Here is a 13711-nt window from a genome sequence, read left to right on the forward strand (position 1 = left end):
AAAATAACATTAGTAAAATAAATAATGGCAACTTCAGCTACTGTAAATAACGTCCTTTCAAATAGGATATCTATTTTTCTTCTGCATTTTTGATCTACCCAGGAAGCATTTTTTTCTATTTGTCTTTACAAAGGAAATTAATGATTAATTAATGAAATAAGGTTGTTGCACAACACTCATAAGTCTCAAGTTGAATTGTTGGTTAAAGTATTTTTGTTGACTTGATCTTTAAACTTCTCTGGTTGTGGCTATGCGATCCACTAGATGGAGCACAAGACCACCGCAGACAGACATTACATTGAATGATTTTGTGGTCCAGAGTTTTATGCATGATAGACACACACACACACACACACACACACACACACACACACACACACACACACACACACACACACACACACACACACACACACACACACACACACACACACACACACACACACACACACACACACACACACACACACACACACACACACACCTACAGCTTCAAGTCCTTTACCGCTGATATAGCCTATCTATTAGTAACCTATACATTGTAACACAGCCTATCAGTTCAGCCCAACTATAGTTTATCGTCTAGCCGGTTCAATGTCTATTCAGTCCTATCTTTATTTAGGCTAGTTCATTTGTCCTTGTTTAAGCTGTTATCTCTTTTAACTTCCTCCTGTAAAACGTTTTTGATCTTTGTAGGTATATTAGAATAGAATAATAGAATAGAACAGAATTAGTTTATTGATCCCAAACTGGGAAATTGTGGCGTAACAGCAGCAGGTTATCCAACACACAATATTAGCAAGAAACACAATATTAACAAATCTAAACACAATATAATATTAAATACAAAGTAAATAAGCACTAAAAATATCAAAACTAAGAATGGGAATATATACAACCAGGATTTAACTAAGCATTACTAGTCTTAAATATGAAAAGATTAAATACAACATACTTGGCTGGAGATAGATGTAAATGTGCAAAAACAGAGTTGTAAATGGACAGTATTGATATAGGGAGCTGTCCAGAGCTGTTACGATAATCAGTGATACTATAAGTTAAAGTTAAAGTGCATGAGTGTAGACATATTATCAGCAGAAACTATTCAATATAACAGTGAACATGAGTGCAGGGATGATTTGAAAATGTAACATGTGCAGAACAGATTACAGTATAGAGAGACAGATATTATCATGATGACAGTACTCTGCTCGCATGAGGTGAGCTGTTGTACAGAGTTATGGCCTTTGGTAAGAAAGGCATTAAGAGCAACTGAAACCTCCTTGAATATGAGCAACATAGTCAGCCTAAAAAGATGGATTTTTTTATACCTGCAATGTTAGTTTTCAGCAGGGGCAATTCATTATAACCTGTCAAAAGCTGCACCTTGAAAGAACTCAAGAGCATTTTACCCTCAGCACAGCATGGGAGCCACGGGGTGGAGAAAGGCGACCAGTCATGTTGCAGAACTGTTTACCTGTTAGCAGCATTCCGTGCACTGATTGGTCCGTCAGCCACCCTGGTCCCGCCCCCCGAGGTGACGTCCAGAGGAGCGCTGCTTCTGTGTGAGGTTGCCAAGTACAGATTCCGGTGAAAGCCTTCGTACAGTCCATGGTGAGAGCGCTGTGAGTTTGAGAGAAAGACGGACAGACTGACTCGGACGCCGGACCTTACTGCCTGACACATTTTTAGGTAGGACAGAAATCCCGCCACAATGTCATGAAACAAAACTTTGTGATTTTGACTCTCTCAAAAAAAGGCGAAATAAATGCTGGAGCGTGTTTGTTTGCCATTTTTTTTGACAGGTCGTTTGAAGCAACCAACGTTTAGCTAACATTAAAGGTTGCTTTAACTTAGCCTACATTTGTACTCTTTGGTTGTGGGGTTGAATGAGTTAGAAACGTTAGTTGACATGTACACAATGAGTCGTTTACTTTACTGTAAAATACCAGGTGTCGTCATCCGCAGGTCGCGTTTTGCAGATGTATATGTACCATTCAAATGAAGGGGACCTCTGTGTAAATGAAGCTGCAGTCTCTGACAGACTGAAAGCTCAGCATCCATGTCAGTTTCCATGACAAAAAAGTTAAGCGAGACTGCTTTGTGAATCAATGTTTTGTAATTAAGTTCAGGCAGTTGTCTGACCCTCTCTAGCCTACAAATAACTCTATAAGCTGTGTGTCTATAGGGAGCATTGGCAGGGTTTTTTAATCTCTTCACTAGAAATGGCGGGAAGGTTTTCTTGGTAAACGTAAAGGGATGTGTAATTTTCTACTCCTTAAGAATGTTAAGTTTGACCATTCACTCGGTTTCCTTCCCCGTTTCTGTTTCTGTCCCCCCCCCCCTCTCTCTCTCTCTTTCTTTTACACACACATTCACACTCACACTCACACTCCTCACCGCCTCTGTTGATGGGATGATGTCAGGCGAAGTTAGTCTGCTAATCAATTAATAAGCCCACATTGAGAGGAGATTTGCTGTGCGTCACTGACACTAGCTGACCAATCAGACTGTCAGTAAATCTCTGTGTTTGCCCATCAGCCAATGGGTGCAGGGCAGTTGATTGATTGGGGGGCATGCATAATGGGCAGGTTTTGTAGATTAGTTTTCTGATTCCCTGAAGAGCTTATTTTAAGAGACTAACAAGTAGCCTATCACAAACTTCCTCTGTGGATCTGCAGTAAATGTGTACCACTTGGCTTGAAGGAAAACGTGCTGCCCACCATTACAGTATAATTCAGTGTTTTGGTCCATGATGCACTAAATATATGGATGAGGCTTTGTTGTGATGGCTCCTATAGCTGTATTCATTGTGGTCAATGTACTAATTGTTTATAATTGTTTGAGGTACTACAGGTTTCCAGTGAGACATGCTGGGTTGCTGTCCTTCAAAAAGACATTATGTATGACATTTTAGCCATATCAAATTTATCAGGAAGGTTCTTCCTTCTGCATCTCTGAAATCAAATTTTAGACCAGAGACATATCTCAAAAAAATCTCAACGTTGAAAAAAAAAATGCCTTCCTGCATGCATGTTCAATATCTCAGTTTGGTCAATTTTAATTTGAAAACCATGTATCTAATTTAATTTTAAGTTTGTTCTGTTTGTCTCTGAATTCATAAATGTTGTTAAATATTTCACACCATTGCAAATTTCATTACCCACTCAAACACCTTAACTATATGCTATTTGTCACATTTAACTCTGGTCGTCGGTATGTGTATTTGTTTATGTGTGTTTCTTCTGTCCACTGCACATCACAGGAATGGGAAACCAGTGAGTACAGAGGCTCTCTTTTGTGTAAACCTTAAACGAGGGTGAATGCTGCATGTCACATACTATACTCCGGGAATGTGATGGTTACGGTAGAGTTCTTCTCCCTAGCTCAAGCCTCTTCAATCCTGTTGCTTCTTGCGGTTTTTTTTCAGCAGCTAAACTTCACCCACTAGCCAAAAGTCATGTCATCAGTGGACATGGAGGGGCTGTCTTTGCCCTCTACATGCTCACTTGATACCTGCATGTGACTCTCCTCTACTCTCCCACATGTTAAAAACTTTCCTCCATTAACCTCTGTGTCTCCTAAACTTGAACCTTAATCTGCTGTTTATAGCATTTACCTGTTTGGAAAACACCTAGCCCATTGCTCAACTTTGACAATGTTGTGAAAAGCTCTCTCTCTATACGTTAACTGTGTTTCTTACAACGTGATGATGTAAAACATGTCAAGATGTTTGTAAAACCAAAATGTTAAAGAGGATATTTTGGTGCATGTTGGGATTTTCTGGGCTGCTAAATGTGAAGTTCTAAGATGATCAGCAAGGGAAAACAGTTGCCAGAATCATGGATTTGTAATGTTTAAAGGACTTTGATGTTGAATATCACCCATTCTCAGTGCATGAATTACCATGAATCTCCATGAAATTCCAAATGAGCGAGGTGAGATGCTACAAACAGCACAGTGGAGGAAGTATTTCACCTTAAAACCTTCACCTCATGCTCTGTAATGGATCTTCAATTTCCAAAGAAAGACACTGGTGTCAAGTTTAAGATGTACACTGGAATAGAGTTACAGCCTGTTGCATATTGTTTGTTTGTCTACTAGCTTTAAGAATTGAGGAACAAACGGCACACCTTTTACACATATTTCACTGGACTTCCTATTTACTGCTTCCCCTTAGCACATTTACTTTGCATGCAGCTTTTTCATGCCTAATTTAGCGTAACTTCCTTTACTTCAGTTGCTTTAAATGGTATGCAAAATTCAATGGAGGCAATGATGAATTGCTCAGATACTAATTTAAATTTTCAACTGTAAGGTTTAACCTTATAGGGTTTTGGTTATATTTCCCTAAGCTGTTCTCATGCATAAGTTGTACCCCCAATAAGATGTAGCAAATGTTTGGATTTCTAAAGTAGCGTGTTTGTGTATTAATACAGCACCTCCTCTCTGGTCATGCAGAAGCATATATGTATACTGGATCGCATTGCTGCCTCTTGTGTGTTCTTCTTATCCATATTGAACAGCCGCACACCAGATCCGCTTCTTTAATACAAATAACACACTGAAGCCAGACATCAAAATGACCAGATTGAGTTCAACCTTAGCTTCCACCTGCCTTTACACACCAAAGCAATTTAGAGACTTTCAGATTCCATGGCTGCTCCTTTGGGTTTCCATGACAACAGGTATGAAGCTGTCTTCTGTCATTAGTGAAGGCAGCAAGAGGACCGTGTGTGTGTGTGTGTGTGTGTGTGTGTGTGTATATCTAGGCCAGTTTGTGCATGTGTGCATCAATCAAAGCAGCTAGAAGAGGCTGTGTGTTCTAATAACATTTATCTTATCTAAGAGCTGCCTTCATACACACAATAAATCTAAATCTATCTCGTTTAATCTGTCCTGATAGGTAGATGATAAAATGTGTTGTATATTGTCTTGAACAAAACGGCTCTAGTACAATCCACAGCAGTATGTTAATCTCGTACAGACAGACAGTGAAGGTGGCAGACAGGCAGCAGGAACAGTAGAGGACGGAGGTATGCTGATATGAACAGGGCTATTTTAGTCCGTCAGGTCTTGAGTTATTGGCACTTAAATGGTTTGGATGAAGATAACTGTGACAGAAGGATACTCCTTTATGATCAAGACAAACATCTGTTTTTTAATCTCCTGAGAAAGAAACAACCAAATAATTAACATTTCCTGTCCTTTTTTGACTTCATGGGCAGGAGGGTTTATACCATTGGCTTGATATTTAATTTGGCTCAGGTGGTGCAGCTTATTTTTATCACTTCACTCAAGCTCAGTAAAGTCCTGCAAACGTTACAATTGAGCTGACAGGCTCATGAATTTTTAGGTTCTCCTTGACAGTGTCCCTTCCAGACAGATCTTAAAGTTTCAGTCACACTTGTTTAACAGTGCTGTTATAAAACTAAAGTAAGCACCGGGGAAAACCTTTGCCTGTTGTTACTCGGAACTTGTCAACCTTAGTTATGTGACCAGCATCCACAGCCTATAGCACTCCAGTGTATTAAGCAGGTCTGACAGCTCTGCTGTAGAATGACAATGTGAACCACTGTATTTGTTTCTCGACTGGACTCAAAGTTGACTTATTAACCTAAAAGATTTGACTTTTAACCTGCTCTGCCATAAATTCTTTTGTTGATCATAAAGATACCTCCTGAACATGACATTACTCTTCATTGCCTTTGCTTAAATTTCAAATCACCTACAGCGTTGCAGCCACCTTAGTTTTATAGTAAAGTGGATAAGATGCTTCCTGATCCTGCACCCTTTGTTATGTGAATTGTGTTTGGAAATTGTATGAGAGAAGAAGCAGAGTTTCCTGCATTCTTCAGTCCCCTGAGACACATGCAATTGCCTCTGTAACAAACTGACCATATCATGCAACGGTCTGTTTGTCTGGCTGTTTGTGAAATAGTCCCTGCTTAGTTTAGTAAACCTAACCCTATGTATTAAAAAGAAGAAGAACTCATTATTTTTGCATGATGAAATTTCCCAAAAGTCTAGTGGTTGAGTCGAGAAATAAAGTGTTCACAGCACAAAAGTAGCCTATAACAATTCTCACACGGTGACCACAAGCAGCTTTTTGACACATGCAGTTGATTTCAGGTATAATGATATTCCTGTGTTTTTGAGGTGCTTTACAAATAACTTGCCTTACAATATTGGTCATATGTTTTTTGGATTTCAGCATTTACCAGCTGACATCATATTGCTGTGATATAACATTAAAATGATTTGATTCTATAAAATATTTATTTCCCATCCATATAACAACAGTCAGTGGCACTGTCAGGGCAGTTCTGTATTTCCTGCAGGTGGAGGGGTGGAGGCAGCTAAACTGTTGGTAATTCCTTCTTTCTTCTTTTTCCTCACCAGCATTGTTTCTGACCGTAACAACAAGAAGATGCCTCTTGGTGATGACTGCCATGCCTGGAAAAAGAAGACCACTGACGTAAGAGATCAGTATGACTTCAAAGAAGTCCTTGGAACGTAAGTGTGTCAATGCCAGCAGCAAATAAACAACAACTTGTGGTCCAGTTTGATATTTTGTCCTCTTTGCACTCTGGGAAAGTTTCAGTAAAGGGTGTGTGTTTTGATACTTTTAATGATGTATTTACTGTTCTCTCAGATGGACAAACAATTGACGATTAGCATTTGTCTTGTTTACCTGACAGCAAGGATCTTTTTTACTGTCATGCCAGTTTTTTGCCTAGGAAATGATTGTTGTGTGACGACTGGATATTTTCTAAGGAGTTATTAGTTATGAATTTATTACTGTGAAACTATCCTCATGACATGGTTTTTGTTATTATGTCATTGTGTAATTTATGTTTTTATTTATGCAGTACTACTCTTGTCAATATTCCTATATAAACCGGTTTTATGCCTTATTGGACACCGAAGGCTCTAACATGATCAGGTTTTGGTGCAAGCGGCACAGGTATGCCACAAGGTATGCTACCGGTTATTTTTGTATCAATACAGATAAGGTGGTTCAGTGAAGTTCAATGTTTGTTTAAGCATTAAACATGACTTAACAAACTCTTCAAAGCAAATGAGACAGTCTCTCATGGCTAGTAAACATTTATCCAATGAATCATTTTGAGAGCAGTAGGTGTCTGCAGGATGTGACTAGAACACCATTACAGATCTAGTGACATGTTTGTTTGGGCAGAAGTCCAACGACTATTTCTCTGTTTAATAGAAAGGATGTTTTCACTCAAGTAAACAGGATGCATGGGAAATGTTCTGTGTGTTGGGTCTATTTCAGTTTAAAACAAGAGCCCTGCAGTACATTTCCTGTAATAGGATCTTGCTGCAATATATCTTTAGAAGCTCATTACATTCATTTTTGTTTACACAGTTGATTTACCTCTCAGACGCAGCGTCACATACCAAGAAGAAAGCATTACAGTGAGGCATATTGCTGCATGCACAAACGTGTACGTAGAACTTTAGAAAACATCTCTCAAGGAAATGCAGTTTATGATAAAATCGCACCAGTAAATGAACAACTGCCATAAAAAGCTGTGTTATGGCTTTTGACACTAAAACTGATCTTAAACACTTCACTGAGAAGAGTTTCAGTCCTGCTGCTGGATTGAATTACATCAGATTTCAGAGTTGTTATGGGAAACTTGGAGCTTTCAAGGATTTCCCAAATGACTTTAAAAGACATCATACGGCTAGACTTAACATTACAAAACCATAGGATACTAAAACTGTGATTGTTTAGAAAAAGCGCAAAAATGGAAACATCTTCTCCTACAGCATTACACATGAGAGAGAGAGAGAGAGAGAGAGAGAGAGAGAGAGAGAGAGAGAGAGAGAGAGAGAGAGAGAGAGAGAGAGAGAGAGAGAGAGAGAGAGAGAGAGAGAGAGAGAGAGAGAGAGAGAGAGAGAGAGAGAGAGAGAGAGAGAGAGAGAGAGAGAGAGAGAGAGAGAGAGAGAGAGAGAGAGAGAGAGAGAGATCCTCCTGAGGCTCTGTGCAACCAGAGCCACTATATTATAAGCCTCTGCAGTCAACATAGCAAAACTTGATTACATCAAGGTAAAGATGAAGAGAAATTCTTGTCTTGTGTTTCAAAAGTTGTGTTTCCTCCTGAGGTCCCCTCTTTGGGTTGACTTAGTCCTCCTGTCTGAATTCTCATGCTTTCCATCTGCTGTGATACATTTGCCCGCCTCTTCCTAACTGGCAGACCATCTTGAACCTTTGTTCCCAAAGAACAAATTAGCCTCGAAGTGCCCTGCAGTTGAATGTAACTTTAAAGCCTATTACTCTTTGTTATATAATCCTCTGTCATGGACGCTGAGTGTCATACAATAGGATGTTTATTTAAGGTGTGCCACTTTTTACACACCCATATCCTTGTTGGTCCAGGATTAAGCTGTCCGAATCCAACATGAAACCTAAGCTTGTTTTTGTGAGTTCATGAAACCATCTGTAGGGTCTTTGGGCATCTATGCAGAGAGAGTCAGAAACAAATATTGAAGTCACCTAATGGAAAGGAGACAAACCTTCCAGTTACTGCCATCAGGCAGACGCTACAAAGTCCCTCTGGCCTGGAAAAACATCTACAAAAAAACCTTCATTCCCTCTGCAATAACCATTCTGAACAAAATCAAATAGACCCCCATTTTTAGAAAGTGTTGTTTTTAAGTCCTCTTTTAATGTACTTCACTTTATTTTTTTAATGTAAGTTGTGTTTATTGTTCGAGCCTTGTCAAAGGCTGTCTCTGTTGGGACAGACAATAAAGTATATCTATCTATCTAAACCTTCGACACAGTTAAATCATTGATACAAAGTCAGTCCCAGCCGCCGGAAGGACCCTCACCCTCTTTTCTGTCTGTATCTGTACTGCACCCTCTGTCATAAAGAGGCTGTAAAAAAAATAAAAAAAATAAAAAGTATTTCATTTATTTTGCTAAAAAACATTTACCTATGCCACAGTTGGGTATTACATGTACAGGTAAATGTAGGAAAATCAAGACATATAAAAGATGCATAAACCAGTGATTGGTGCAGAGATAAAAAAAAAAAAAGGATTTTCCATTCTTTCAACCCTGCCATCCTCTTCTCTCCAGTTTTCCACCGGTCCCCTGTAAGGAGCTGAGCTTGTTTATGAAGCGATCACCAGCTCACAGCATCATTTAGTTGCGTGCCACATTCATTATTTGCCATTGCTGGATTGTTGTCTAGGTAACAACAGGAAACACTTTCCAGAATGGACTCAAATAGTCACTATGGAAACAAAGTTTTTATTTTTTATTTTGCTATTAATAATCCACCACCAGGTTCACACATGTGCATTGTTCTTGACATGGACTCGCTCTCTGTTTTACAGGGAAACAAATAAAAACACACATACTGGCAGTTTTCAAGAAATGGACTCATGTGACCAAAAGCATTAACTGTGAATAATTTCATCCCTGAGTCACATTGTCGTCACATCTTCAACATAAAAGGCTTTTGCTTTACAGAAGAATGTACAGTACACTGAACAACAGAATTGTGTTTTCATTAAACATCTTTGTTGCAATCTGTAAAAATGATTAAGATTAAAGGTGTTAAAATGTATTTATTTAAGTTTATCACTGATTATCTTGATTATACCTGACAAATAGAGGTTATATTTGATTGCTTCTTTTGAAAAGATTGGGTACTAACAGCAGAGGCATGTGCGGGATTGTGCACAGAATCCCCAGCTGCTGCCACATGATTTTGTAATCAAAACAGATGGGCTTTAATATTGCACAAGCAGGAATCAACTTTCACTGCAACAAAATTAAATCCTCTTTAGCTGTCCTTCTTTTCTCATTTCTGTGACTCGTGTTAATCTATTCCTCTCTCTCTCCCCCCCCTCTCTCTCTCCATCTCCCTTGTTTCTCTGTTTTTATTTTTATCTGTCCGACCCACCCAAAGCCAAATCCCTGCTGTCAGAAATACAGCTCCATTTCAGCTCCACAACCCTAACAACCTGACTCTGTTCTGCTTTCACAGGAATCCCTGTGATAAACACAAGAGCATATTCTTCATAAATAAAATTAAGCCAAATTACAATGTGTAATGTTGGTATGATTAAAACCCCTAAATTCAAAGCTATCTGCAACCGCACAACCTGCGTTTATGTGTAACATAAAAGTATAATATCTGAATAAGAGCCTGCCATTCCTCTCAGCACAAACATCCATCTGCACTTTCTTGTTTGGAAGATTTGGATTCTCTTGGCTCACTTCTTTCAAATATTGACTCTCCCTACACTACATTACATTGTTGAGTATTTCCTCATTACAACCTGGTTGATTATTGATTTACCGGCCACATATTTAGAACATTGTTATTGATATTTCCTTGTAAATGCAGCAATTCTATAACGTGACAGCAGGGTCTATTTTTAGCTTTTCACGCCTTCTCTTTCTCTCCTATAATTTCCACCTGGGAAGCTTGCATGACAGATCGTAATCATTATTTTATTTCTGTACCATTGATGTGAATCTAATACGTTCTTCAGCAGCATTACATTGTAAAAATCAATACAGGAAACAGCTCTGACCTTTTTATCTAAGCTTTTTATTTGTCATCGTTCCCACACTCATGTCTTTGTATCCTAATGACGAACTGCAGATATAAATCATCAAATCTGTCTCACTAGCTGAGTTAAAGATGCTTTTTTATGCCTTTATATTTTCTCAGCTTGACTTCTGTAATTCCCTTGTCACCTGCCTCAGCAAGTCCTCCCTTAGCCTTATAAAACTGATCCAAATCGCTGTAGCAATTCTTCTGACTATGTCCAGCCAGCACCTGGATATATCTCTGATCTGCTGCACCCCTACATCCCCAGTTGATCCCCCAGGTGTTCTGACCATGCAGGGACTCTCTACTTATTTTCCCTTGGGTCTTTAAAAAACAAACTAAACGTGATGGTACCGTTGAATTTGTGGCTTCAACACTTCAGAACTCTTCCATTGCAGTTACACTCGGGAGCATCATCAGATGAAAAGGAGCTTAAGAAGTGTGTTTTTAAATTGGCTTATGAACATCTTTTGTCATTTATATAGCTTGTATAGCTTTTCTGAGTTTTTGTTCATTTTTTGTGATATTCCGTTGTTGTCATTGTTGTAATTATCATTATTATTTTAATTTTGTTAGGCACTTTTTGACCTTGTTCTGAGGACGGTGCTGTACTAAATAAACTTTGCTATGCCTTCAGGTTTCCTTTACTGACATTTCTAATGCCGAGAGCAGCAACAGGGAATTCTATGCATTTCAAGAATACTTCAACAAAACACAGAGTGGACGGAGCAACAAGCGACAGGGCGTGTGAGGAAGTGGAGTGTGAGCGAAGGGGAGCGTGGTGTAATCAATGAAAATCATTATTGCTGATGGATTGGCCCTGGCCTGTTCCTGTTAGCTCAAGTTTAACAGTGCCCTAGTACCCTGTCCTCACTGATCGTATGATGAGCTTTGGACCACGATCGATTTGGGAAGAGGGGTTCATTCGTGAGTGCGTGTGGGTGAGCCAGAGAAAGGGAAAGTTTTGTTTTCGTTTTTTATGAGCACATGCTGTGATGTCATTATTGTAGGTTTAAAACTTGTTTCTCTCTAGCTCTCTGAATGATTAGCTATCACTCATTTATCATCACACACCCTCTCTTTTCACAAAATAACGAACCCTCTTTCCCACAGCCTGTTCTTTAAAAAAAAAAAAAAAAGATCAGCGCGTATTCCTTGTTGCCTCCATACATTGTGGTCAAATAAACGAAAAGATGGAATACATTTTAGTGTGTGATATTTTTAGTGGACAACTTTGCTCTCAAGCCATTTTTTACACAAATCACACAAATCGAAGGAGGAACCTTTTGCTCCACGTGATTCTTGTCTTCAGTGTTACATTACACTGGTCAAACACAGATGTAGCAAACTATATGAGGGCCCTCTGCTTCTGAGTGGAAGGAACAATAGCCCCCTCTCAATTGGGTGTTTGTGATTGTGTGTGCACTTGTTTATCTTTATTTGACCTTTATTTAACCAGGTTGGTCCCATTGACCTGACTAGTAAAAGCTTGTGCAAGATGTAACTGTGAAGGGTTGTAAAATGTGTTGAGCTTAAGTCCAATGCATTTCTGTTAAATAAGGATAGTGTTGTAATTTTTACAAGGAATAACACAAAAAAACAAACGTGCCTTTAAAATCTCTCTGTTTTAATATCTATATATCATCCATATGTTCATCTTGAGACCACAAAAAGTTAAAAGGACATTATAATTCAGCCCTAATTCAGACAGATCTGAATCACTACTCACGTCTCTGACTTATAGTTTTGATAATTTGGTCAGAATTGGCTGTTAAATTATTCATTCTTCTTATTTGGTTCAGCAACACTACAAGGCTTATGTTAGTCTCCTGTTTTAGCATGCACAGCAGTTGTCAGCAGGAAATTAAAATGTTTCCAGCTGCTTATTTTTCCATTATTTCAAGTCACTTCCCCATCTATTGAACTACAGCGTTCCACTGGATGAAGGAGTTCCCTCAGCTGGAGCTAAAGCTTACGTTAGCAACAGCTCTACTCACAGCTAAGCTCGTCCCTTTCAAAGAGGGATTTTGAACTTGAAACTGCTGCATTCATTGTTTTTACCAGTTTCCATGAATTAACCTGAGTGGTGGAGAACTCTGCAGTTATTCCGCTTGAGCATACCCTTAACAAGAAACCCTGAAGAAAACAAAACACAAAACAGGCTGCTAACAATCACTCAAGCTAGTAACAGCTCATCTCCCAGAGCCTTCTGACATCCTGTGTGCGATGAAGATGAGCAGCGGAGTAACAGTCTTTTTACATGGAACTGCTGATGACTCTGAATCCTCACTGTTAAACTTCATTCACTTCACTGCCACGATGCCTATCTTCCTGATTTCCAGATAGAGTACAGTAGTCACGCATCTATCAGTCATCATTCTTCAATGTCATCATGTAAACCAGAAAATTAATTGATGTGCAGACACAGCGAGGAAACAAGATATGGAATTCGAGGAAGTTTTAGCCCACCTCACCTCTTCGGTATACCTAATTTTGATGTTCTTTTCAACATTCAGTGTTTGTACGCTGAGCCAGAATTGAATGTATTCAAAATGACGATTAACAAAGTAGTTCAGAGTAAAAAAGGAAACAGCCACCTTTTATGGAGCAGATGAGTCTCCCAGCATGGGAGCTGTCCCACTTCATCTATTTTTCATCTCTCTCCATGCTTCTCTTTTGCTCCCTCTTTACTAACTCCCCCTCTCTACTTATCATTTTTATCCTATTCTATTTCATTGTCACTTCCCTGCTTTGCTTTTCTTAGCACTTCTTTTGTCATTAGGGTTTGATTGTGACTAAGCTGGATAAGACAGGGCTAAGACCTTGCTTCATTATACAGTGCCCTGCGGACCTCGAAGCACAGGACAACATGTTACTGAGTCTGTCCTTGTAATTCTGTCCCAGGCCAGCCAAGACTGTACAGGAGTAAGGCTATGGCACTCTTTCCTGTCTCTCTGTCCCTTCATCTGTCTACTCATGTCTTTTCTCTGCAGCGTTTAATTTAGATGTGTGATATTATTGGGTATATAAATGACCTCCTGGTCAGCGTTTAAGCTATCAGCAAAAGTAAAATACATTACAGGACAAAAAGGAGGTCAGCTTTTGGCTCA

At 39.1% G+C, this 13711-nt stretch overlaps 1 protein-coding gene across 3 annotated transcripts in view; it reads left to right on the forward strand.

Annotated features, from left to right (window-relative positions):
* The first annotated feature begins 1556 nt into the window (after positions 1-1556).
* camk1b (calcium/calmodulin-dependent protein kinase Ib) overlaps positions 1557-13711 on the forward strand; it is a 36413-nt gene continuing 24258 nt past the window's right edge. Inside the window, exons 1-3 of one of the 3 annotated variants that reach the window (XM_065954536.1) lie at positions 1583-1692; positions 3266-3278; positions 6403-6478. In XM_065954536.1, coding sequence (XP_065810608.1) covers positions 6444-6478 — 35 coding nt within the window. In that variant the 5' untranslated portion in view covers positions 1583-1692; positions 3266-3278; positions 6403-6443. Of the gene's footprint in view, positions 1693-3265; positions 3279-6402; positions 6517-13711 lie in introns of all 3 variants that reach the window. The other 2 variants (XM_065954535.1, XM_020634314.3) reach the window with 2 other exon arrangements.

Source organism: Labrus bergylta, chromosome 5 (genome assembly GCF_963930695.1).
Source record: "Labrus bergylta chromosome 5, fLabBer1.1, whole genome shotgun sequence".
Taxonomy (NCBI): Eukaryota; Metazoa; Chordata; class Actinopteri; order Labriformes; family Labridae; genus Labrus; species Labrus bergylta.